The 27418-nt window shown below is 39.7% G+C and overlaps 2 protein-coding genes across 15 annotated transcripts in view; one reads left to right on the top strand and one right to left on the bottom strand.

Annotated features, from left to right (window-relative positions):
• The first annotated feature begins 325 nt into the window (after positions 1 to 325).
• arhgef33 (Rho guanine nucleotide exchange factor (GEF) 33) lies at positions 326 to 18715 on the top strand. Of its 6 annotated transcripts, none has more exons than XM_032553066.1 (17): positions 330 to 615; positions 4246 to 4289; positions 6510 to 6674; positions 6994 to 7115; positions 7219 to 7415; positions 8026 to 8133; positions 8967 to 9093; positions 9651 to 9783; positions 10600 to 10707; positions 10831 to 10923; positions 13125 to 13273; positions 14012 to 14122; positions 14248 to 14426; positions 15163 to 15617; positions 15704 to 15916; positions 17411 to 17550; positions 17739 to 18715. In XM_032553066.1, exons 1-17 carry the CDS (start codon positions 564 to 566, stop codon positions 17863 to 17865), a joined length of 2523 nt encoding a protein of 840 aa, XP_032408957.1. In that variant the 5' UTR covers positions 330 to 563; the 3' UTR covers positions 17866 to 18715. The 6 variants fall into 6 exon arrangements, with proteins under 6 accessions (XP_032408958.1, XP_032408957.1, XP_032408956.1 ...); XM_032553065.1 differs by having other exon boundaries at positions 330 to 661; positions 14033 to 14122; XM_032553064.1 differs by having other exon boundaries at positions 330 to 661; positions 14030 to 14122.
• Positions 18716 to 20783: 2068 nt separating this feature from the next.
• Positions 20784 to 27418, bottom strand: part of LOC116713100 (mitogen-activated protein kinase kinase kinase kinase 3) — a 50285-nt gene continuing 43650 nt past the window's right edge. For 5 of the 9 annotated variants that reach the window (XM_032553054.1, XM_032553060.1, XM_032553058.1 and 2 more), the window contains 9 exons: positions 27301 to 27359; positions 27002 to 27105; positions 25583 to 25754; positions 25410 to 25478; positions 25194 to 25286; positions 24332 to 24402; positions 23820 to 23875; positions 22731 to 22784; positions 20784 to 22350 (listed from right to left, as the gene is read on the bottom strand). In XM_032553054.1, the coding sequence (XP_032408945.1) occupies positions 22263 to 22350; positions 22731 to 22784; positions 23820 to 23875; positions 24332 to 24402; positions 25194 to 25286; positions 25410 to 25478; positions 25583 to 25754; positions 27002 to 27105; positions 27301 to 27359 (766 nt within the window). In that variant the 3' untranslated portion in view covers positions 20784 to 22262. The other 4 variants (XM_032553055.1, XM_032553061.1, XM_032553062.1 and 1 more) reach the window with 2 other exon arrangements.

Raw genomic sequence — 27418 nt, 5'->3', positions numbered from 1 at the left:
CTCACTGTCCTGTGCAGGGCCCGATTGCCATTGAACTTAATGCTGTGATGCGGCAGGTGGACTTCTTTTCCTCCATGGTTCAGCAGAATGTGTTGGCAGAGCGCTGCGTTACCACCACATCCATCATTCTTCCGACACTACAGCTTAATTCGACCTTCAACTGGCACTTCTCAAGGCCGCGGCGATAACTGCCTCTCTTTTTTGTCCCACACACTCCTATGTAAATCATCCTCACTAACAACCAGACACGCCTCCTTATGTCCAATGACATAGCTACACAGTCTACGAGTGTATGATGAACAAACGTCTCCCTCTCCACTTCTGATCTCCTTATCCTCTATCCATTCAACTGGCCGAAGACAAGGAGCTTTTTGTACAGAACGGGGAATCACAGGACTCACATGCTTCAGTAAGGAGAAACTGAGAGATTGCAGCAGATGATAGACTTCCTCAGAAGAGAAGAAGACTGGCGAGGAACAGGCTGAAGTCAGATTTGGGGCTGGACAAGGTACCTCAGAACCGCGCGAACCGAGCTGGACTGGGCTAAAAAGGACTATCTGAAGATGGAGAATGATGGAACAGAAGCCGAGGAGAAGGTTGAGGATCTGCCCGAAGGTAGAAACTTATATAAACACGTCAGTCGCAACTTCTCACAACCCAGGTTGGTTATACGTATAATTGAATCGTCATGGCTTCAAATAATGTACTCTTCAGGCCATGAAGCTTAATACGCTAGAAAAGAAGTCCTCTGACTTCTTTCGTGCCAAGTTTCATTAGATTATCTCGCTTTTCAAATTAGAAAGTTGAAACAATGTAAAGTAATTTTAAAAAATGTCTTTATAGACACTGCTCATATTTGAGAGTTGCTACAATACACAAGATTTTATTCAGATATTAAGTATTTCCTAAATCTTGCTTTGAGAGTTATCTGACATGTAATTTTTGTTTCCAGTGTGTGAAGTTGTTGCTATTCTTTGGTAAAATATTTCTCCATTTAGCAAGCAATGAGAACTCGGAGTGTCCAATCACAAAGCTGCAAAGAGATACATCTACTTATTTCCATAGTTTGGATTTTCAATCCGCCCTGCGACAGACTGGCAACCTGTCCAGGGTCACTCCGCCTCTCACCCGAAACGTTAGCTGGAGATAGACACTAGCACCCTTCCGGACCCCACTAGGGACAAGAGTGTAAAGAAAATGGATGGATTTTAAATCCAGTGCATTAAAGGCAAATTTAAAACATATAAAATATTTTCTGGTGTTGTTGGAAATAAGAGGATGTGAGACAATATTCCATTTTTTTCTTCATAATTGACACAAAACAAACTTATTATGAGAATTTGCAGTTTGTAAGAAAAACAAGACAATACAGCAAACTTGTAGGCTTTTTTTGTCCAACATGGCGGAAACTTTATGCAATCACTGTCGGATTTTGAATGCAGGGCACAAATATGAAACATAAACAACGTGGATCCTTTGGAAAGGTTCCAATTCAAGTAAACAGGAGCCCAGAACTAAAGAAGCATGCAGATACATTATGCAACTGGGTCAGCTTTTCATATCCCCAAGAGGTCAATTTGCTTGACTGTTTTTTCGTGCCTTATGGCCGTTTTGCATCTTCTGATTTAAAACATTTACGAACCATTGCAAGCTAAAGGATTCTGTTCTTTCTGTGGCATGTGTTAGCCATGTCTGCCGTTACCAAGCTCCTTCTTGCGTCTTTCAAAAGCTGTTTTACAAGATTACGCGTATGAGAAAAACATTTTTGACATTTCTATATAAAAATTAGCTTTTATTAGTTTGCCTGTTTTAACTTTACAAAAAGAATATAATGTTGAAAACTAAGATCAAAATTACCTTCACTGCAAGTAAAGGAGACTTATAAGCATTGGCATCTCACAAACAGCTTTTGATAATTACCTTTTGCCAACAAACTTCACTTCCGATTCACTTACTGCAGCAAATGGTGTCCCTCAGGCATGTGTCATTGGAACACTTCATTTCATTATTACAATAATGTTTACTCATTTTTCCATTTAAATGCTGATGATAGTGTTATTTAGAGTTCACTATGTGCTGTCGCTCAGCTGCAGTTGGCTTTTAATGTTGTACAATTAAATTGCATTGGTTTAAAACTTGTTTTAAACTCACAGGAATCAAATCTCATTAGATTAGAAAACTAGGCTAATTAACTTGACGCCATTTCCCTCTTGGTGTCTGTACAGACTTTAGAAAACAAAAACATTTAAATTCACTGTGTCTCATAGACATTGACATGAAAAAGAAGAGGATTTTTAAAAGACTTACGGGAAGAGCAATCTGTCTTTTGCTTAACTTATTTGAGCACAAAAGCTGAAAACGTATGTGTGTGCTACGATTGTTGTTGTAACTGATCTTTAGTTCATTTGTGTCCCTGTCCAGGACACTTTAAAAAACTGATCTTTTAAATCTCTGCGACATTTAAAAAACACAGCTCCTTTCAAATAAAATCACATGTTCCTGCGTACTGGATCACCAAGAGCGTTTTTTTTTTTTAGATATTTATTTGAAATCCCCGGGTTGTTTCAGGACAGCGGCACGATGCGACATCTTGATGCCAATTTTCCGCAGCTGAAGCTGAAGTGAAGCACACGACCCCGAGTTGCCACAGGAAATTTGACACGCCGCGTTCCCACAGACAGAAAGGCTCGATTGTTGAACACTTGATACGCTTTCTTTAGCTCGCTCAGAGACATGCAGTATGTTGTGCCAGCGGGCTTAGCCAATTATGCATGATGAAATATGTGTCATGCGTATTTGAGATGACCCTCTGCAGTTTTGACAGTAGCCCCAAACTGTGCTGTGGCATTTTAGGCGACAAACGGCAGCATTGTGCGGCGATCCGTCCAAAAATGCTTTGCATTTGCACCTAAAATCCATTACTTTTTGATTTAGTTGGAAGAGGCAGACTCGTCGTTGACAATTACATTTCTTGGAAGTAAGAAAAATGCTTTTGACTAATAAGTAGCATATTAAAAAACATCAAGAACAAACTTGTGCTCTAACAGTCAGGGATCTAGACTCCTTTCCCATGACTGGTGAAGCGAACTATCTCAACTTTTGTGGGATAAAATATCCGTCATGGTCTAGCAAGGGCGGAGCTTCGGGGGGTGCGGCGGACCCCCCACCGGGGGTGTGGAGGGGCCCGGATGGGAGGCAGAATATGATTTCAGGGATCCTAGCCTTTATCAAGTCTGATGAGAGCTGGAGAAAGCGGGCCATCTCCTGTTGAACATGGTGTATGTAGGATTATATAGAATGGTGCCCCAGTAGATTACATAGTAGGCTGCCCTAGTCATTATTGGTTCATGGTTGCTAAAAAACTTTACAAGACCGACGCTATCAGCGGTTCTGAACTGATTTGAATTTGTGTTGTTCCATCATTAGTGACCAGTAGCCTGATGCTTCTGTTGTTCTCTTGGTTTGTTGTACTTCATGTCAGATGGATTTCAGAATGACACAGTCGCTCTCTGTGGTGGTGAAACTTGTAAGATCCGCTGTTGTGGGCACATCTGTTGTAAAGTTAAATTATCATGAGCTTTATTATTTGGGTATAAAGGGCCCGGTCATTAGCCCCGCCCCCCGGCCCGACTCTGACTTGTTCTGCTAGTGGGTCTGGGGTAGGCAATTTTACCACATTAAAATCCATAATATGTTGGTCTGCTTTAATAAGCGATACATTTGTTGTATTGCGGTTGATAAATGTGTGGAATTGACCAACAATCAGTGAATTGATTGTTTAAAGACGATATCAATGTGATTTGGCCTGTGATCTCAGAAGGTTGGTGCTTCATGGAGCACTGAGCTGCATGCACAGGCACTAACAGAGTAATACGTTGCTTAAATCAAAACAGTACTCTTTATCATAAAGTGATAACTGTGGACTTTGAGGGAAATGTACTTCAAAGTTATTGTCATGCTTAGAAATCCATTTAAAAAATGTCATACGTGTCTTATTATCTACTATTCAAGTGATTCTGAGTCTGCTGTTTTCATCAGCTGCCTAATAATAAGTGAATCTATTCGCTGAGGCCATAATGTGATTTCAGATTTTTTTTTTTTTTTGCCAGAATGTAGAAAATAAGATCCTGGGTTCACATTAAGTGTATTATTAATTCTGATCCTGATGGGTGTCAATAGAATTTTATGATACACCTCCAATTCTTGGTATTTTGCTGCTGATTTACATAATTTTCCTTCTTGCAGATACAACAGAAGGTGTGGAGGAACGTCCCCAGGAGATTTCTGAGGTAAATAAGTAAAAAAAAAAAAAAAATAGTTGTGTCACAAGTCAGAAGAGAGTCAGGTATTTCTTTAAAGCTTACCGTAGCCTCAGGTTACTTTAAAATAATCACTTACTGTGTTTTATCTAGTAGAGAAGGTTCAAAATCTGTTCAAGTAAACCTTCGTTACATTCCTACTTTTGTCGACTGAGGATCTTCTGACAGGAAACAATTGAGAGCATCAGAGGTGACCATCTGTACACCCAAAGCACACATTTTTGTCACAAGTTGCAAAAAAAAGTCAATCTGTTGCCATTCTTGCCCTGTGGCTCCGAGGTTGGAAACTGTAGTGACGTTATTGGATAGCTGAACTGTTTTGTTTTTTTTCTTCTAAACACCGAAGGCCAAGAAAATTCTGCCGTTTTTAAGATACCACAACATAATTTTTAAAGAAAACACAATCTATGCTGGAGTTTCTTGTCATAAATGAATATATAAAACCATTAATCTAAGACTTAGCCACCAACCACGAAGTGGGGGAAAAGAAAACTTTGTTACCTTTGCATTACAGTGGAAGGAAGAATGGACTGAAGCCTACTGGTTAGTGTTTATGGGTGCTGCCAATATAGAGAAACTAAACTTTATGTTAGCCAAAGACAAAAACACAAACAGAGACATAAGGAGAACTTCCTGAAAACTCATCCGATCCTCAGCCTCCAGGTACTGGGATGTTAAAGATCAGTGTCAGCTCTCAGAAGGAAGAACCAAAGGCGAGCAGGACAGACGCTCTATTGAGCCTCCTGCCTGATGCCTTTCACATGACTGAGAGCAAGAACAACACAGAGATGGAAAGATAGAAGGAAGGAAGGAAAGAGAGCTGCCTGGCCCACATAATGTTCCCATGAGCTGATTCACTTATCCCCATCAAATAAATTCAATCAGTGACACATGAGAAAACTCAGAATGAAACCACAGGAGAAGACCCGTGTGGACAGAGACTGGTGCTGATATAGGATAAGCGTAGGAAACGTTGGCTTTAAATGAAGGAAGGCTGTTCATACTTAAAGTCCTTCACTGGAAAGACTGAATGAGAACAGATAAAACCTGAATGACCCGTAGACTCCAGAGGGAAACTCCACGAAACTCTAGCAAACACAGTTACTCGGTTACAGAGGTTGTGAATTGTGAAATAAACAGAGGGAAAAAAAACAAACTGTTTTTTTTCAAAGAAATCAAAACACTGAGAATGTACTTTACAAAATAGAACCATAAAATCTAAACAACTGGTCATCAAATCAAAAAGATTTTTCAAATTACTGGGACCAGTGGCGGTCCTTGCATAAACGCCGCCATCGGGCAGCCTCCGCTTTGGCCGCCCCTTGTACACACACAATTTCTAAAGTAATGGAGATGTCAGGAACTAACACCACTGATTTCAAATATATTGATAAAAATAAATTGGTAAAAACTAGGAACTCACATTTCTCACTGATAGTAAACATGTTTCACAAACTGTTGTAAAGAATCTGTCAAGAAGGTAGAATAATTTCTGGGCTATTTTCAATTCCTGGTCAATCTATAGCCGCTCTCAAAAGTGTAAACATAAGATATCAGGTCTTTAATTGAATTAACCTTCAAGTGTAGTGCTTTCAATCAGACACCAACTTCCATGGTATCAACTCATGAGGTGCTCACAGGTGTTAAAAGTCAGTCCTTAAAGTGCAACTAACCCCCCCTGTGAAAGCTAAGCCCCTCCCATGGCAAATTTTAAAGAATCTCAGCAAAGTGGGCGGAGCCAAGAGACATTAAGAGGCCGAGTTAAGTGTGAGGAAGAGTGGAAGGGGTGTGGTCAGGAAGAAAGAAACACTGTTGCTTACTTTATACTTTGTCACTATGTTTAGAAAACCCTCTATTTTCCCTGCCTGGTGGCTCGCCCCCAGACTGTGACGCTCTGAGCAGAAGGCCACACTATCTACATCACCAAAGGTAGTGTAGGTGATGTAGGTAGGTGTGCATAAAAACACTGTGCACTTTTATGCACAGTGCTTGAAAAAAAGTGTTTCTTTATATTCACTGAAATGTTGTTAGTTAGTACAGTTTAATCACAGAATAAGAACTTTTCCATCATTTATACACACAGACACTTGATTTAATTACTAATCGTTACTACTATTGCTTGTTTTACGGTGACTCTTCCTTTAAACTGATCCTGGGAAGATGACGTTAGCCTTTCTCCATGTGATCCAGGTGCAGGGCCTGCTGGTGGAGCTGCGTGAGGGGCTCCGCGCAGCCGTGGCCGAGCTGGCCGATCTGCGTCAGAGGGACCACGTTTTGGAGGAGAAGCTCCAAGCACATCAGACTGAAGTGGACAATAAGATAATGGGCCTCAAGAACTCGCTCAACACATTTAAGGTGCAAGACTGAGTAAAACAGAAACGTGTGCAGGTTCTATTTTTGGAGCCGCAGACAGGATTCTGTAACATGATTTAGAGCACGAACTGAAAACTAATTCAGTTCAGGGTGAAAATGATTGCCGCTGTAGATTCAAAAGGCGGGAATGTGTGTCTGAAACTCGAGCAAAGTTTAAAACCATCCCGCAGTCAAAAGAGGGGTCGAGTGGGCCCTCCGTATTTCACCCGGTACGCGTTCCCAGCGCGTGCGTCTTTGTATCTACAGAACACATAATTAGTCAACCGTGCCAGTCCCATTTCTACCTGACATCTGTTCACAGGAGGAGCTGAATGTGGCATTGTTCCACATTAGAGATATGTCCAACAGACAAAGGGAGGCGCAGAGGAGGATGGAGCTGCTGCAGATCGAAAGCAACAAGGATATAATCCCCCTTCCACACAGGTAAGGGTGCAACAACGCAATGTACCTCCTGATTCATGTGGAGATCATTTTCCTGTTATCCTTTCATCTAAACCTGACCTTTTACGCTTATGCTGACCTACAGGTCCAGCAGCAGGAAGAGCTCCAGGTCAGACGTGCTGGCATTGTCAGGGGACGAGCACATCTGCACACCCAGCCAATCAGAGCTCAGCGTTTATCAGAGCTTTTCCCCGACTCTGCCTCAGGGCGAGTCGCCGCAGAGGAGCAACACGTCTACACAAAGCGAGTCTGTTTGCCTGGGCAAAAGTTCATCCATGCTTGGTAGTGTTGACCCTCAAGCTTTCTGACAGAATGAGTGTTTGAAACTGGGTCAAGCAAATCGTCAAAAAAAAACAACATATATTTTTTAAAAAGTACTGATGTATATTGATAAATATGACCAGACAAAGTTGTAAAACATTACTGAACACATTACAACACATTACTGAACTTCAGCTTCGAGTTGATTCGTGATTTGTAAAATTTGAGGTAGAGGTTTTGTACCCAAATGTTCAAATTATTACAAATTTTTTTTTTTTTAAATCTAGAAATATGGGCTTGGAAAAGTGCAGAGTTTCTTGAAGAACCCTGAAGTAGTTCTTAAAATTACTTAGTTGGTGGAAAAATCCCTTTTTTTTTTCTATGTCAAGTATAACTGGAATATAATTTTTAGAGTTAGGTTACTTAACAAACAGAAAAACTGTAATGGTCTGGAACTGGAGCTATAAGGACTGAAAGAACTGTCAAAAAATGAAAATCACCCAACAAAAGCCTGGAGAAATACTGAGATAAAGTCTGGCTCCTTTACAGCAAGCCATAAAGACACGAGGGAAGTATTTTGCATAGATATGTATATTTTCCTTTTACTCATGCTCACGTTTACATGTTACAGCCGCCACTTGTGACCAGGAGGCTCAGCAGCAGCAGAAATCTCCGTCATGGGGAGACAAGACGAACAACAGAGACCAGATGGAAATCTCCAACAATCAGACTGAAAACAGTAAGTAAGAAAAATCTCTGTAAAAACATCTACAAACTATTAATCACAAACAAGTTAGCCTGTCATAAGCAGTGCCCTCATGTTCTGAGGGCAAAAAGAAAATAAATAAAAAGCTGTAGGTGAAATCACCTATTCCTGTTTTAAGATCTTTCTTCTGCTTTTACATACAAATGGGGAAAACAAAGTGTTTTCCACAGAAGAAGAATACCAGAAATGGTCATTTAAAAACCATGAATAATAATGAAACACTCAATAAAGTTAAAACTAAAGCCAATAGCTTTTAGCTTTCCATTTAAAAATGTTTACCTAAAACTAAATGTAAAAAAATGCAACAAAAAAAAATCCCATGTCTGATAAAATCTGAAGGTTACAGTTAAATATTTAAAGTGAAACTCAACAAAGGCATATAAATAAATAATAGCAATAATAGCAATTGAAATAATAACTAAAATAATAATGGAACAATTTTATAAATGGGTAATGTGTACAATTAATGACTAAATAATGAACTCAAACTAAATAATCATCTAAAAACCGAGCTGAATTGTTTGTAACTAATATCAATGTAAAAGTAGGTAAAGTACCTGTGTCATAAATTCCAAACTTAATGGAAGTTGCTGCTGCTGCTGCTGTTGTGTCATTTCTAAATCAGTTTTTTTATTATTATTTAGATGGGGAGATTCTTTCAAATTATCTCACCATGTATTTGGTATTTTTAGACTTCCTTCTGTCGTGTTGGGAATCTTGAGTAGCAGCACTCTGAAACGGAACAAGTCCTCGAGGTTACAGAGTAAATGTGGCTGTAGTTACATTTTGTGTTTTTATACGTGCAGATAAGCGACAGCGGGCCGCGCTGGAGCTGCTGGAGTCGGAGAGAGTCTACGTGTCCCATCTGTCTCTGCTACTGAAGGCCAACATCTCCTTCAACGGAGCCGAAGCTCCGACTACGAAGGACAAACGGTAGCCCACTCCAATAAAAAAAAAACAGAATCATTTAACGTTAACGGGAGGGACACTTACCGAATAAAGAGGAATGAATCAAATATTTAACAAGATAAAAGCAGGGTTTTGTTGAGAGAAGCTTCACATTCCCAAACCGGCCCTCTGAGCTAATTTGAAGGCTGACGGTGATGGAACAACAGGAAATAGATAAATCAAATAAGAGAAGGTCATAAACACTACCGAGACAGTGCTTGTTATTGTAATTGCTGCAGCACACACGTGCTACCAATGAGGAAAAGACCCAAATGAAATGCAGCCACCGCTGGACTCGGACAAATTGTGTTTAAAAATGGCTGCTTTCGCTTTAACCTGCTGAACACGTTGCCGTTTGTCGCGCGAGCCGCCGAAAAGACAGCTTGTTCCCGCCTTGGCCTCTAAGGGCCTCCTGGACGCCGATGTCTGGTCCACGCCAGATTTAATAAATGACTTTAACCTCACTTATTTCTGAATGATCACATTTGAAGGAAACTGTTACTCTTTGAAATATCCCCCCTGTTTTTCCCTTCTGCTTGCAGTCCTTTCCCCAGCTCCTTGAGGTTTTTGATCCAGCAGCACCTGGAGCTCCTTCACACTCTGCAGGAGCGCGTGCTCAGGTGTCAGTGGCAAGGCATCATGGGAGATGTGTTCATGAGGCTCACTAGCAAAGAGGTAAGCACGGAATTAGACTCTACAGAATAATGTGGGAAAACTTTATTTGTTAATCTTTCTGTTTTTTAAGAGAAGTCTGACCTGATGTGTGTTGTTTTAGTAGATATTATAGAGCCACGCAAAAGGCTTTACTGACTGATTTTCCTCATTTTGTCACGTTACAACAACAAGCAACAATGTATTTCACTGGAATATTTTGTGATGGACCAACGTAAATCAGCGTCGTCTGTAATTGTGAAGTGGGGGGAAAAAAAATGTAAAAATGTTTTACAAATAAGCTTTCTCAAATAATATTTGCTACTTAGTAACTTTTTAACCAAACCGCCAAATCCAGAACTGTAATTTTAATCTCCTAATATGTAGCTTTAGAAATAAATAAAAAAAAAGTCATCATGAAATAAGTTCAAATTTAAAGCGATCAGATGATCTTAAAGGTGTGGCAGGCCTTTGTGTTCAGTCTCAGAACAGCTGCTAGTCTGTAGGGGTGTGTCGACGTCATCTTTGAAAATCTACAGACAGAACGGTTCTCTGATTCCCAATTGAATTTGTTTCATTACTTTGAATAGTCCACTTGTATGCTTGAACATGCTTTGGTCTCAGCAGCTCCTCTAGTGTTTTTGTTCCTCTCAACTACATCTCTGATTAATTCTCATTCGTGGCTTACGCACACTCCTCACTTTTGATGATTTTCCTATTATAACAAGTGTTATAAATGTGATGGAAAACCGCAATTTCTAGCAGTTTACAACCAAACGTGTGGCTGAAGGGGGTAAAAATCACATGAGTTGAACAAATGAAAAGATTTTCTCCGCTCAGAGTGATTTCCTGGACTTCTACGTCTCCTATCTGAAAGACCTTCCCGATTGTCTGTCCGTTGTCACCATGCTGGCATCCAGCTCCATGAAGTCCGCTGCTTTTGTGGATGTAAGATTAAGAAAAAAACAAAACAATTTCAAACACCTTCGAGTGCTTCTATAGCGATTGAATTATGTAAAACACTAACTTGTTTTCCTCTTGACCTGGTTGGCCGTTTCCTGCCACCGCCAGCGTGACGTTCTGGGGGATGAATCCAGACCTTCGCTTTACACCCTGCTCCTCCAGCCAGTCCAGAGGATCCCAGAATACCTGCTGCTGTTACAGGTGGGATCTACAATGTTAGTTCATTTTAGTTAAATTAGTCTTATATTAAAAATGCAGAAAATTGTCTCATTTCAATTTAGGTACATTTATATACATTCATAAAGTGGAAAAAAAATATCCAAAATTAGGGAAAATTGATTGGGGGTTTTTTCTCACAAAAACTAGCTTAACATTTTGGGGGAAAAAAATCTTTACTACTTTAGGTAGAGCCATGTTCTCAATAAATATACACCGTGTTACAAATTATTATGCAAATTGGATTTAAGTGTCATAAAGATTATATTTCTTGTTGTGCTATTAAATTTATAGATGGTATTGTGTGTCAGGGCTCTTTGAATCACTATAATTAATTTCAGAGAGCTGGTCGATTAGTTTGTCTAATGAGCTCAATTAAAGGAAATCTACATAAGAAGGATGTTCCACATTATTAAGCAGGCCACAGGTTTCAAGCAACATGAGAAAGAGAAAGGATTTCTGCTGAAGAAAATCATCAGATAGTGTAGTGCCGTATGACAAGGTATGAAAACATTGGATATGTAATGAAAACTGAAGCGTCATCGTACTGTGAGGAGATTTGTGGCTGATTCAGAACAAAGATGGGTTTGTACAGATAAAGGCAAAATGAGGAAGGTTTCTGTTAGACAAATTCATCGGATTAAGAGAGCAGCTGTTAAAATGCCCTTACAAAGCAGCAAACAGTTATTTGAAGTTGCTGGAGCCTCTAGAACCTCAAGGTGGAGGATCCTCCAGAGGCTTGTGGTGCATGAACCTACTATTGGGCCCCTAACCAGAGCTGACAAGCAGAAACGGTCCAGTGGGCCCAGCTGTACATGAAGATTAATTTTCAAACAGACTTGTTCACTGATGACTGCTGTGCAACCCTGGATGGTCCAGATGGACGCAGTAGTGGATTGGTGGTGGATGGCCACCACGTCCTAACACGGCTGTGACGTCAGCAAGGAGGTGGTGGAGTCATGCTGTGGGCCGAAATCATGGGGAGAGAATCATTGGTCGGCCCTTCAGAGTCCATGAAGGTGTGAAAATGACCTCAGCAGCTCTGGGAAGGTTTTCTGACATCATGCAAAGAAATTCAAGCAGAAACTTTCCACAAACTCACAAGTTCAATGGATGTAAAAATTGTTCTGTGATATCAAAGATGGACTCCTATGTTAACATGGAACTCGGTCTGTTAAGATGTTTTTGATTGAAATAGTTTTTGATTTTAGTACATGTGACCATTTAATGCTGCACATTCAAAAAATGACCGTTTGCAGTTCTTTATAATCCTTAAAATGTTGAGAAAATCTGCTGTGCATAATCATTTGGAACAGTGCATTTTGAGTTTTTTTATTTTTGAAAAAAAATACTGTTCTCATGGGGAGCTTTGTTCAGTAAAATTTGATTTATACTGTAATAGTTCATGACTTGAAAATTATACTGACCATCATTTGCATTGACCATTTAAGAAAATCTGAGAAAATATCACTTGCATAATAATTTGGAACACGGTGTAATGTGACACACAGTTCCATTTTTCCTAGAGACGCTTCAAAATGGGTATGACAAGAGAGAGCATGTCATTTCAATAACACTGATACATGCAGCTCTTCATGAGCAGCGGCTCCTCCAAAAATTGCATGTGAGGCAATAGTTAAGTTTAAACAAACTGGAACTGTACCAAAAGTGACAGCCCGTATATTTCCTGCCAACATGCAAGAATGACTTACTGTCAAAAAGGTAAACATGCAAAAATCCACTGCAAGTTTGACTGGAACTCGGTGCTCTGGTCTGACTAAAGGTGAGTTAAAAAGGATCTTTGAATAAAAATCTGGTCACTGATGTCAGAGAGTGGAAAACGGGTCCTCAAGTGTTTTAACAGGAACTTGGTCAAATCAAAATAAAGCCAGTATTTTTTGGCAAAAGGGGTATTAATGAAAGAATGGGGGGAGGATGGGGGGGGGTCATTTTAAGGCATTTTTACACATGTACACAGTTTATTTTCTTAACGCACATAATTAATATGCATCTTTCACTTGACCTATTGCCTAACTATTATATCCACTGCAACATAACAGAAATAAACTAAACTAAATCTTTTAAATGTGTGTTTTCATCATTTGGTTCAGACTGAATTTTCCCTTTGCATGTTTGAATGATTAAAATGTTCATGTATATATTTATGTATATATATGTATTTGTAGGGCCTGCTCAGACAGACTGATGCAGATCACCCAGATTACTACCTGCTGCTGGTCTGCATCCAGCAGTTCAGGTCCTTCACTGCGCAGCACCACCACCTCCTCCAGCACAACCAGGAGCTTCTGCTGCTCAACCGCAAGGAGGTGCAGAGGTCAGAGCAAACGCCCGACACAAAGCATCGACACAGCCAGTGGAAGATAAAGGATATGGCTCCCCACCCAGGGCGCCACAGCCACATGTGGTGGGGTAATCAGTCAGCTGAACTCCAGACAAGTTTCTTTTTACAAAAAAAAAACAAAAAAACGTACGACAGTACACCACAGCTGAAACATTAAGCTGATGCTGGTATTTAATTTACAGTGCAAAATCATCATCAATATTATTGTTGTTATTATTAGGAATCTGAACTGCATTTTATCTAAACAAATCACATTTTAAAATGTAAAATACTTGATTTGTTTAAATCTGAAATGGTTTTTGGACATAAAACACAAATGATCTTAAATACAGTTCTGCATTTGTGTTGCCTTTTATTCTATTTGTGAAAAAAAACCCAACAATAATAATAATAATAATAAAAAAGTATTTTCAAGACTCGTCAAGATAGAGTAAAAACAGAAACCCCTGATTGTGTTGTACCGTTTGTGGTATGTTGCATGGCTGGCGCTTTCCAGCCGTGCAACATACTTTTATTTATATTTTTACTTGCTTATTTTTGTGTTGCTTGCACAAAATAATTTCCCTGTAGGGATCAATACAGTAATCTCGAATCTTAAATCTCAAATCCATCCATCATCCACCCATGTATGGACTCGCACAATTTATACAAGAACACCGGCACTGCCAGGTGAATACATTGAATTTATTCCCTTTTAAATTGTTTGTCCAATCTGCTCTGGTCCACCAGCAGGTCCAACATGAAGCAGCTGTTAAAGACAGTGGAGGGAGGGATTCAAACTAACAACATTGGTTCACCTTATCCTGGCAGTAATGCAATACTGTGAGTGTTTTCAACTGCTTTGTTTTTCATTCTTATATGATGATAACAGATTACAAGCATGCTGCCCATTTCAGATCTCTGGGAAATCCTTCGAGCAAAATTTAATGACCTTTTCTCTTCAACAGGGAACATGCTAACATGGTGAAGCGCCGGAAGCAGTGTCTCCTGGAGCAGATCCAGTCCCACCGCTTCCAGGATTGGGATCACAGTCAAGATCCACAGAGTCGCTGCTATAACACAGAGTGGCCGTCCCAGGTGCCGTTCTTCAGTCACAATCTGGACTCACGGAATCCAAAACAAACGGGTATGTGGTCGAAAGAGCTGCTGGCTGTTGTGTCAGGTCCACTTAGTCTGCCTTCTGTTAAGCAAGATGAAATAAATTGAGAGAAGTTGATGTCCGGTCAAATATGTTTTCCATGTCTCACATAGCTTTCCCGTCCACGTTCATGCTGACTATCTACCAAAAGCGTATCTGAGCACTATCAAGTTTGACTAACGGCCAACATAGTGGCAAAAGTCAGTGACACCACCAGTGATTAAACTTGTTTAATTTAATTTAAGAAATTAGCTTAAAATAAACCAAACACATTGCCCATAATGGAGAAATTCAATAACAGATGCGATATAAATCTTTACCCTCAGAAAGGCTTGCCAAGCCATTTCAAAAACCTTGAGAATCCACTGATCCACAGTAAAACCCATTATCCAGGAATAGAGAAAATATAGGACAGCCATGAATTTGTGTCATTTGGAGACTTGGGTGAAGTGTTTCTCGATTCAGGTCCTCGGGGGACTACTGCCCTACATATTTTAGATGTGTCTCTAATGTAGAACATCTGATTCAAATGATTGCATGATCTCTTCTGCAGAAGTTTGTTGCTCACCCACTTGTTCAAGTAATGCGTGTGGCGGTAGGGATGCAGCTGAAACTTGCTGGGCAGCGGTTCCTGAGGACTAAAATTGAGAAACACTGCAGTAGAGTAACTCTCCAGAATGCCTTTGCAGTTTAGTAAGCTGATTGACCAATATTTGGCCTCTAGGTCTTGGCAGTATCCCAGAAACTGAGATGTCTGAGAGATCATGTCAGCACAATCAGGTGCCCACCAGACCGGCTGAATTTCGTCAGGTTCAGCCCGGCTCGGCTCTGGCCGATGCCCTCGGGGAGTTCCTCCTTCCTCCCGACCCTCCAGGGATGGAGAGTCTCTATGACGAAGATGGGGTCTCCCTTCACGACACATCTCTGTTCGATCACTGTTCATCGGCGTCCTCGGACTCCTCCATCGACATCGCCTTTGTGAAGTGCCCCAAAGTCCCCCAGGGATCTCATCATGCGGTGGCAATCAATGTGCCGACAAACCGAGATGTCTTTGGCAATGGAGGAAGCCCAGGTAATGGTTACAGCAAACTGCCAAACCGGAGTTGTGTGTCACCAGATGAAGCCGTGACAAGACGCAATCTCCATCGACCACTTCAAGCCAGCCAGCGTAAGAGTAAGGTGAGCACACCTAAGTAGATAGATTTTTCGGTCAACATTGACATAAATAAACATAAATAAACGTTTGCTTCTTCTTTGCTGTAAAGTCACTGAATGGCCTGCAGATGGAGAACACAGTGAGTGGTCTGGATGTGGGACCACTTTCAGACCACCTCCAGAGAGTGGGACTGGGCAGCCACGCCAAGCTGGAGCGTCAGGGCAGTAAGGGCAGTAAATGTTCCACCCCGTCGCATAAAGTCCACAGTCCCCTGGGGAACACGGACAAACAGAGTCCAGATCTTCACGGACTGCTCAACATTGTGGGTATCACAAGAAATATAAGTGAGCAAATTCAAGGGCAGTCAGGTGTGATTTTTGATATGAATGAAATTACTTTATATCTAGGGTGGCAAAACCCTGGGCAGGCAAGAGAAAGGAAGGGGGGGGGGGGGGGGGGGGGGGGGGGGGGGGGCAATATTGCCAATACCATTCACCCCTCCAAATCAGAGTGGCCTCAGGTGTATATGCAACTAGCATCCAGTTTTACAAACAATTGTAAAAGAAGTGGTTGCTCTCAGGAAATCACAGAATTGAATGACAGTAAGTCAGCCACAAAGCGGTAGACCATAATGTCACAGACCAGGGTTACCGGATGTTGTAGGCATCACAAGCAGAAGTCACCCTTACTTTCCACAGTCATTAGCTGTAGTGCTAATGAGCAAACTTCATGTGACCTTCAGGTTTGCTCAAGAACAGTAGATGGCTTCATGGAATGGGATTCCAGGTCATGAACTCAGATGCTTTAGTTCCAGTGAAAAGACTTCTTAATGCTTAAACTCACAAAGAGCTTTCGGACAATTTGTGGATTACCCCTTCTTATTTCAACCAGAACAGAAGGTGAAGTCCATAAAGAGGTTCAAATCCATGTCTCAAATCCAGAGTCCTAACCTCTCAGTCCAACATCGTCTTTAAGACCAATTAGAGCAGAGACAGAGAGGAAGGGACTTCTCAACCAACATCAGTGCGTCTGGGATAGTCAAAATTCCCCAAAACACCCTTATAAAAAACTTGTGGAAAGCAAACGCTGCCAGCAATGTAATCTGTCATTTGCACCCAAAATGAATGTTCTGTTGCTTATTTGTATATTAGGTCAATAAGAATTGGCTCCACCTAGTGTTGTGAAAAAACAAAGAAAACATTTCTGTACCGCTAGTGGCAGATGGTGCCAATGTTCCGTGCCATTTTGGTGTCTTCTAAGGACTGCGGACTGTAATGGTTAAAAAGCTTATGTCTCTTTAATGGTCGGTGAATATTTCTGCACTGAACACAAGATTCTTTTAAACAACAATTTAAGATTTGTGAAAACTTAGTTACAATTGTGCAAAAAATAGAAAAGGTCACTTTTTGAGGTTTTCTTGGGATTAAGACCACCTCCAATTGAGACAAGCATGAAGCACACAATACTTCAATTGTTTAAACCTGAACTGAACTTTTCCACATACATCATATAGGCTTTAGAACCCAATAACATTACTGGTATTTTTCACTTTACCATGTGTAAAAAACCTAAGTATAGGATCATAATGGTATTAAAAGCCTTTTTTTGAAGGGGCTTCATTAGGCAGGAGGCATTTGGTTTGTTGTAGGGCAACAGAAGAAGCTACCCAGGTAACAACTGCTACTGTATGCTAAAGACAAATTGACATTTTGATATCAATGCTGGTTAAAAGGGGAAAAATAGAATCAGTTTTTATCTTCCTGTGTCTTTTTATGAGTGAATAAACTAAATAAATCCTGGTTTTTAACCTGAGCAGGACTCGGGCATCCAGTCATGGGCTGACGAGTCAAAGTGGAGGAGCACAACAGAGGAAAATAATCACACCCCCTTCAGCGAGAGGAGTCGCAAGGACAAGGGAGGCTTCAGGAGCTCGTTCAAGAAACTCTTCAAAAAGAAGTAGGCACGGTTATTTACCGCTGATGCACTCTGCACTGTGTGAGTTTTAAAAGGGCAAAACAAATATTAGAAAAGATGTCAAGACAGGACGAATAATGTCGGTGAAAGTATAAATAAATATTGTGCCACCTTGAGCACCTGATAGAAGGTATTTTCTTAAGCTTTTTTTTTTTTTGTCTTCCAAACAGGGCTGCTGATGAGAAGAAGGAGAAGGGAGGAGAAAAGACACCAGAGAATCAAAACGGTGAACATGAAACGTCGATGAAAACTCCCAAACTGGTTCACCTGGAGATAAACCGTGGCACAGCTGTATAACTTGTGCTTAGTGGGTATTTCCCTGCTTTGTATAAACATTGTATGAGCTACACGACCTTCCGCAAATTGAAACCTGTGTTTTGTTTTCGTCTGTCTTACCCCCAAACCTTCAAACTGAAGGAAAGCACTAGTTCAAATACCAATGATATTTTTTTTTATTTAAACTACAAAATATGTTAAATTCAGCTGTTTTCAGTTCTTTGCAACATTGAAGATTGATTTAAAAGAGTCAAAATGATGAGTTGTAATTTTGTTTTCAGTCAGCTCGCGCTTTCATCCCATGATTGTAGTCAATTACAATTTTCTTTTGTTGCTTTTCTTTTTGTCCAACTAACCCATTCATGCCAGTTTCAGCCTTTTAATCAGTAGGTTTTTTTGGGTTTTGTTTTTACTCAAACTATAAATTCCAGACATGACTCCTCTGCTCATCTTAGTTACGATATATCCAGAATTGCTACAATATACTCAGGAAATATTAACAGCTACAATGTTTATGTTTGTAAGGGCTTACTGTGCTTATTTAAATGTTCTTGTGTTTTTCCTGCACTAAATTTATCTTGAGAGAGAAATATACTCAATAAAAGTTCTCACTGGCTATTTTTCTGGCGATCAGCAGATCGTTGAATTATTGTAACACTAAAAGACGCCAACATCTATTAGCACGTTGCAACCTGAAACTGTTCAAATTCACAGTACCACACAAATGTTTTCATAATCGTTGAACTTTTGCCTACTTTGTATTGTTATAACCATAAACGTTAATGTAGTTTAGAAGGATTTAATGTGGTATACCAGTGCTAAGTAGTGCACGAGTGTGAAGTGAAACAAACAATAAATCATCTCAAAAGTGTGGGCAACTTTATCCCTGATCACACATCGTTGCGTTCAAAGTTTTAAAACACACAAATACTTTTGCAGTATTTTAAGGCAGCGCAAATGAACAAATCACAAGACAGCTGGAGGCTTCAGTTCCTTCTTTTTAATGTGTTAACCTGTCATCTCATAAATCTGTTACACTTCTGAAACAAAATATAGGCAATTATACAGTATGTAAAACAAACCCATTTTTATTTTACACTATTTACACTTTATAACGTTTTGCATTGCATTATGAAAACAAAACAAAAACAAAAGTGATGCGACGGCGACAGAGGAGACGTCACCTGCTGTGGTTTTTTTTTTTTTTTTTTTTTGCTCAACATCGGGAAGGAGACGAGGATCAAACGGAGTTTGGGGGAAAAACTTGAAATACTTAACACTGATCAGCTAATGAGCAGCAGGCAGGTGACGCTTCCAACTAACGAAATCCCAACGCGGTGATGTTTATGCCACTTAGATCTTCTTGCATCCAGAAAATTCACACATCTGGTACCCAAAACATCTTAAAACAGATTAATTCTACAGGATACTTGACTCGGGCTGAGCAGAGGCTGTTTGAAGACTTCGTCTGGTTTCAGCATTTTTAGGATCCCATATGAGAGGGAGGAAGTTGGGGAAACGGCATAATGCGATCGAACATGAACTCTTGATGGACATTTTCCCATGCCTGGTACGGTTAAAAGTCAAGAAAAGGAAAAAGAAACGACATGAAGCAACCGAAACAGTTTGGTCAAGAAAATCCACAAGCGTTTCTAAAAAGAAAAAAAAAAATTAAAAATCAGGTGCACCGAAATAAATTCAGACAAAAAATAATAATAATTATGAGACAATATGTAGGTGCTGTGAGCTATTTGAGAATTTAAAGAGATTTAGACATGATTTGTTCAACACAAACCAGCTGAGATTGGACTTTTTATTTCTTCTGAAATCTAAGATAAATCACGAGGTAGACTATCTAAATATGGCCACAACATGCTTAAGTGATATATTAAAAAAATATATATACATATCTCGTCTGACATAAAAGAAATCCCAATGTTACTGAATCATTTTTTTTATTGTTTGTTTTTTTTATGTATGGTTTTAAGTGTAAAAGGAACTTTGTAAATTAAACTGAGGCTTAAACTTAGATTTAGAATAGGTTTGGCTTCCATCTCTTCAATGAGTGTCTCCAGTTTATGCATTTTCAGAATAAAAGATAACTGTGAAAATAAGAAGCTCTCCAAATATTGTGATTAAATGGAACTTGGGGAAAGTTTCCTTTAATAAACAAACCCCATATGTCAAGGCAAATACAGATTATTTTCTCTCATTTTGGGGGCTTTTACTTTTTTATAGGATTTTAAAATCATCTACTTGCTTAACTTCTAGCTTTTTCAAATATATTTTGTCTGCTACTAGAAAAAGACAATCTTCACTCTGTAGTTGTTATTTCTAACCATATCCGTATGTAGTTGCCAGCACAGATGACGTCTGCCCAGAATTTCTCCTCTCAAAGGTTGAAACAGCAAGTTTCATCGGCTATGAGAAACAGTGAGCCTCAGAAACACACCAGCAGGGGGCAGCAGAGGACTTCCAGCTGCTTTGTCGAGGCAGGAAGTGGTTTATCGGCTAAACGAAGGGGTTTTTATGTCTCGTCATGCGTGCCTCTCTAGAGATGAGGATTAGAATTTCACAAAGCTAAACATTTTACAACATTTTTGAAATGTCTAGGGATGGAGTTGAAAACATGGCGCTCCTTTAGTTTCCATAGAACGTCGATAACAGTTTCTCGTAACCAGAAATATCTTTAACAGACTAGTATTTTTTTTTAAGCAAGGAAAAGTTTTAAAAACGTCTTTCTTCAGCCAGCTGACGGTCAGCGTGAAAAAATAACATGCCTATGGTAACAAGTACAATAGCAATCGTACTTGTGACCAGCCCATGCCTATGGGTGAATACACATCTGAAGCGACGTCAATTTACGTGTGTTTATCGGAAGCCATGAGGTACGCCGGGAAAAAAATAGAGTGGACTTCAGCTGTGGGTAGTTTTTTTTCATCAGAAACCTCGATGCTACTGACGAGAACAGATCGGAAAAGAGTGCTTGGGCGTGACGGTGTAGGCTGGTCGATATCAAAAAGGAGGGGCGTATTTCGTTGTCGGTGATACGAGTCGCCTTTCGCGAGATCAACTAACAAAAGTTATTTCTGTGTAAATTATTAATTTATTGGGTTGTATTTATTTGTTGCTGCTCCTTCAAAGCGACCTCATCCTGATAACCAGACCGGCACACCACACACTTCCATGTTCATACTTTGCATCTACAGGCACACACTATCATGACATCACATTTGCTTATGAAACACATTTCGTCTTGTTGTGCAAATTTCAAATACCAGTGGTTCAATAAAAGAAAAGGAAATAATAATAATAACAATAACAAAAAGAACATAAAATAGGAGCAATATTTCTGAATAAAACAGCGTTAAAAACTGAAAGGGGGCAGAACTCCAAGTGATGAGGCAGGAAATGATGCATGCGGGATGAAAATGAGCATCCGCACCCTGCGTGTGTTCGTCGGGATATCTTTGCGGGGAAATGTCCGATTACTGAAGCCGTCCACCTGAAGAGAACCGAACCTCGCCACACGTTAAAAACAAAACAAACATAAAAAAAACAAGAAATTTGAGAATCTGGGACTCCTCTTCGTGTCTCCAAGGTTCGACAGAGCAGCTATTGACACACCTATATACACAACCAGACTTTTTCTTTTAGTGTTTGACTTTGCCATAAAAAAAAAAAAGTATTTACAAAGAATTAAATAAGGGTTTAATAAGCACTTGTGTGGTGTAGTGACGGGTACTGGGGTTTTATCGTTAGCGAAAGTGGCAAAAAAACCAAAAGTTTTTAGTCTGGTTTCTTTTTTTGAATTTTTTTTTTTTTGGCCTTTAAAACAAACATTTTACGACAAATGAAGAAAGCCGTCCTTGTTAATAAAGTTACGCCATGCCACAATAAATAAAGGGACCGTTAAAACAAAAAACAAAAAAAATGGAGGAAAGACAAAAGGGGGTCAGGGGTGAATTTCTGGGGCATAATGGCCCTTCTATGAAGCTTCGGCACAGACAGCAGTAGTATTACAAGAAGAACTAGTGTAGCATTGGTGTGTATTCTGGATGTTTCTATACTCCATGTGCAGTCTTGCAGGGAAAGGTGGGAAGCTGCGTCTTCACGCCGAGTGTTTAGACTCTGCTTTGACATAAACAAATCCAAGAGAAGTCCCTCCCCGAACTAACACCTTTCACATACACACACACACACACGGATGCAGTTTAAAAGGGTGCAAACATCTGCATTCACAAATTCTCCTAGTCTCCCGGTCACGTTACCAAGCAGGCGGGCGAAAGGGGGTTAAGCTGCGGTGCTGGGATGAAAGTGACTACCGGCTCGTGTCATCGTTCCCTTGTCTGCGGTAGCGGTTGGGTGTTTAGACGGCGCTGCGGCGAAAGTGCGAGGGTCAGGAGGGGGGAGGGGACTCAGTAGCTGTTCTCGTGGCCCGCCAGGATGTAGAGGTTGCTGTGGGCTGTGGGGTTGTCCGTCGGCCGGCTCTCCAACACCACCACCCTGAAACACACGCGGTTAATTTAAATAAAAAAATAAAGAAAAACAAGAATACGGCATGATTTCCATGAATCAAAAGAGTAAAAGGAATGATAAAGAAACAGGATTTAATGCAGGAACGTCCGGTCAATCAGCAACCCATGGAGAAATCGGCTGAAGGATGTTATTTGGAGAAGGGAAAAAAATGGCTGGTCACCCCAAACGACACCTTGAACAGAGTAATAGATTTGTAACGTGAGACATCATCCCTTATTTGGACTCAAGAGGATCAGTAGTAAGGTAGACACCAGAATCTTCCAGAACGTTTAAGAGGAATTTGTAAGGAATCCCGAAAGAACAAAAAAAATAAAATTTTTAAAAAAGCTGGTGAGCGGTGCTTGTACCTGGGCAGAGAGCGGCCTCTGTCCTCAGAGTCTGGGTCTCTACCGTCAGCTCGTCTTCAGCGAGAAGGCAGCAGAGAGGATGTTAATGGTGTGTTTGTGTGTGGATGGCAAGTCAGACTTTTCACACTTAAAAGAAATGCTTAAAAGTTGAACAGAAATTTCTACAACATTTGTTCCCAACTTATTATCGTTTGTTTTTTTTTACAGAACTTCTTTGCTAGTGATAGTTTTATGTTTGGGAATTGTGTTGTGTGTTCTGATATGGCTACGTTAACACACATCGATGAGGACAAGAAACCAAAAACTGGTTTAAGAGGATCTGCAGCACCTTGCAAAAGTAACCATGCCCTGTGAACATTTTTCTTATTACAACCACTTCATTGCATTTTAGTGCGATTTTGAGGTGGTGTAGTACATTTGAAGCTTGAGGCATTCGTTTTCAGTTGGGTTCAAGTCCTGACTTTGGATGGGCCATTATAAGACATGAAGCTACTATATTCCAAATCATTGGTTTCCAAAGTCAAACCTCAAGGTCTATTGTCCGGATTTATGAGTGTTTCAATCACAGTGAGGACTGTAATGGAGACAATTTAAACATTTTTCTTTTGGCCTTTTAGTTGCTACAGATGTATATTGTAGTATATCTGTAATTGTTCCACAATCTCTCAATTGTCAGATGATGGATGGAACAGTTTAGATGAGATTTTCAAAAATACACTGTCCTCAAAAACAAACATCTGAGGTGTTCACAGAACAGAAGCATTTGTTAATCTCGCGTAGTGGACGACGTTTACTTTTGTAGTGATTCGTAAAGGGAATTGATTACACTGGATTTCATTTGTTTAGGTGTAACACAGGAGTAAAGGGAGGTAAAAAGCAAACACACGCCATACTTGGTCATTTATATAAAATACATCAAAGTCTGCAGTTGTAAAAAAAATCACAAAAAGTGAAAATGTTCAGGGCACTTTTGCAAGGAACTATGCACAGAAAACAGAGATTTACACTTTGTACTCTTAGCATTTTCCAGCCGTGACCGTTCATGTCTATCTGAAAACGTGCAACAGTGAAACTGGACGCCTTTCTCACCTGTCTGATCCCAGTAGTCTGAAGATGCGTGTGTTGTCACAGATCTCTTGCGTGATCTAGGGAAAAAAAACAAACAGATTCTTGTCGATTCAAGGTAGACAGAAAGTGGACAGAAATTTGCAGACTGAAATCTACAGACTGGTTAAAAACTCTACAATGAGTCAGCCTCATATTTCCACTAGGTTTTATTCCCTGTTTAGACTTAGCGGTTAATCTTAACAGGCATGATGGTACTGTTACTAACTTCTCGTTTCTGAGCAAAACAATCTGACCGGATAAATCTAGAGTGATTAGTCGGGAGTGTCACAATTACATACAATCTACAAAGCTAGAGTTTTTATTACCAGAGAGGAAAAAGCTTATTGCCTTACTATCTAGTGGTAAACATCTCCCACAACTCTATCGTGATCTTAATTTTTTATTTCAGAGTGGAAAAAGCAATTTCCTCTTGGGGTTCAATAAAGTACATTCTACTGTAAAAACACAGGTCAGCTCTAAAAGGTCAGACTAACCTCATTAGTCTTGAAACTTCGACCTTGCATGCCGTGTCTCCAGAAGGCCAGAACACTGTCCTGAAGACAAACTGCGGAAAAAGAAGACGTTCATTTTGCTTTTATCAAAAATAAGGCTTTTATCGTGAAACTAAATAGATAATTGAAAGTCCAGTGCTGGACAAGTAAGAAAAAGTTGAACGACAGACGTTAATTTTGTCCAATCAGGCGTAATCCTTAAAAAATGTCTTCCTTTGGAAACGTCTACAGACATACTTGTTATTCGGGGGTAGGGTGTCCTAACCTTTTCCTGCGCTAGAGGCCTTAGATTTTATCCATGACAAAAACAAAGTTATTTTTTGTTGTTAATGTGCAATTAGATAAGATTCCTAGGCAATGCTTTATATGAAGGGATGTGCACAAGGCTGACATGACACTGTCATAAATACGACATAACACCTGTTATGAACATGAAGGAGTTCTTTATGAATGTTTATGACTGTTGTCATGAAGAGTCATTCGGTAAATAATGACACCTTCAATGCAAAGTTGCATTAAAAGTACATTAGAGGTACCAACTTTGACACTTTAATGCAAATATGGCACTTTTAAAGCAACTTTGCATTAAAAATGCAATTATTTACCAAATAAACATTCATAAAGACTTCTTCCGGTTCATAACAGGAAGAAGTCTTATGCACACCCTATCAAATAAAGTGTTACCGATTCCTATTCCAGAAAATTGGAATCGGTCATTGATATGTGAACATTTCTTTAAAACAATAGGATATTTAATTGAAAGTCATGTTTTTTTCCACATTACTGTAATAATAATTTGTTTCAAAAGCTTTCTTAATCAGCTAGCCTGTTTTCCGTCCGTTACCTATAGCTTCGATCTGGAAGTTGAAGGTGAGCTCAGCGGACAACTTCCGGCTGGATTTTAACCGGCCCTGGAGGTTCACTATCTTTATACATCCTGAATGACAAAAAAAGATGAGATAAAAAGAAAAAAAAAATTAATCAGAGTATGACCTGTAAATATGTTTTCATTTGGTCTAAAAATGTAAACGCTGAGATGAGTAGAAGTTGTGCTTCTCACTGTCTAGGCAGACCAGAATAGTGTCTCGCTCCAGCTGCGTGACGTGGATCACGCATGTCTGCGGCATGTCTGCAAAGAAAAACATCAGGACCGGGTTTAGTTTCGACTCCAGTTGTTTCTCGCTAAAATAAAATAAAAATAAAAAGCCCCAGAAAGAGCCACGCCGCTCTGACCTGCTTCTGTGAACCAGGAGGAGGTAGCATTGGGGTTGACGGTGCCGAACCGGACCACCTGGTTGAGTTCGGTTCCTTTGCTGACCGCCACGCAGATCAGAGGGTACATGTGCTCCGGGACCACCAACATCTCAAAGACTTCCAACGGACATGGCAACGGGAAATCGATGTTCTGCAGAGAAAAAAGGAATTAGAAATGTGGGAGAAAGTTTGCAGATGTGAAACTGTGTCAGATAGCAGATTATATTTGCCAAGTCAAGAATAAGTCCTACATATGCTTCATCTTCAAATTTAATAGTTTTAAAAGACCTGAATTTCTAGATTTGTGCACATTTGACAAAATATAATCTAGCGCAGTTTTTGAGTATTACTCCTCTCATTTGGCTTGTTGTAAAATAAAGAAAGGGAAATCTTAGTGTCTTGGTAGGCACCTAACGGTTCAATCTAAGTTCAAAGTTTCCCCCAAAACTGTTAAATGGCCTGTTAGTAGTTTTCTTAAAATTATTTATAGTGAGAGTGCAATCAGTTGGTCAAAAACATCAGTCAAACAAACTGATGGTTAAAATCAAGATGTGATGTGGCCAATTAAAGGCGAAGCAGCCAATTCAGACACAAAAGCGTTGGATCAGATATCTTTAGATTTTTGTCCTTTACAAAACAGAAGTAGGGCCAAAAAGGCTGGAAAAAAATGTTTTCTAAATGTATTCAGTTCTAAAAATAAATACCATATTTTTCATGATTTCGAAGGAACTCAAATTTAAAACTTTTTAAGATCATTATGAATGGAATTTAAGACCTATAATTCCACAGAAATGTACAGCCAACTGGCGATACATTTGCACTTACTTGATAGATGTACAAAAGCTAGGTAACTAGCTAGCAAGGGTATATTAGCAGCTAGTTAGCCATCTCGAGTCACTGAATACAATGAGGATGTCAGAGTAGGACTCAAACTTTTGCCTGACAGAAAAAACCCAAATAGAACATGCAAGCTTAAATAGTCATTCCGAGGCTAAATTTAAGACCTTAAGTCAAACTTCTTTAAAAATGTTTAAACATTTTAAGGCCTTCATTTTAAATACATGAATTTAAGGCTTTTAAGGTCGAGCAGGCTCTGAAACGCGCAGTCGGGTTTTTTTTCTGCTCTCAACAAAAAAAAAGGTAATCTAAAATGCTTACAATATTTTTTGAGAAAAAGGAGTATTTAGGAAAGACCTAGAAGTCGTTGTTTGCAGTTCAGAAGCTGTACTATCCTATAAAGATTATAATCAAGGTATGATTTTTTTCCCCATCTTATATATACAGTATATATACTAAATGTGTTTGTGTTTATGTGTGTATTAGTCAAGTAAAACATGTTTTGCTGAACTATAAGACAAAAAAAGAGCTTGACATAATGTAGAGCAGTTTGGGACTGACCTTGATGAGCATGAACTTCTGCATGGACTCCACCCACTCCAGCAGCATGACACTGGACTGGAAGGCTCCACACAGGTATTTATGGCCGGTGTACGGGTTACGGACTAGCAGAAAATGACACACATTATCACTCACAAGTCTTCTTTACAACCTTTGGTTTGATCTTACCATTTCCTGAATAGTAGGAAACTTCTTGAATTAAAAATTTCAATATGATTTTTTTTTAAAATATTGACTTTTATAACGCACGCACATATACGCTAAAGAGTTGTAAAATGAACAACATGACAGATGCTTACCCACACAACACTTTTGGCATCCTTTAGTGTCTGGAATCTTATTGGAAACAGCAAACTTCCTACAATCAGGCACAAGCAAACATTACTCACCAAAACAGGCTTATTAACCTGAGGTAAA

This window comes from Xiphophorus hellerii, chromosome 22 (genome assembly GCF_003331165.1).
Source record: "Xiphophorus hellerii strain 12219 chromosome 22, Xiphophorus_hellerii-4.1, whole genome shotgun sequence".
Taxonomy (NCBI): Eukaryota; Metazoa; Chordata; class Actinopteri; order Cyprinodontiformes; family Poeciliidae; genus Xiphophorus; species Xiphophorus hellerii.
This window is presented reverse-complemented; position numbering and strand designations above follow the sequence as displayed.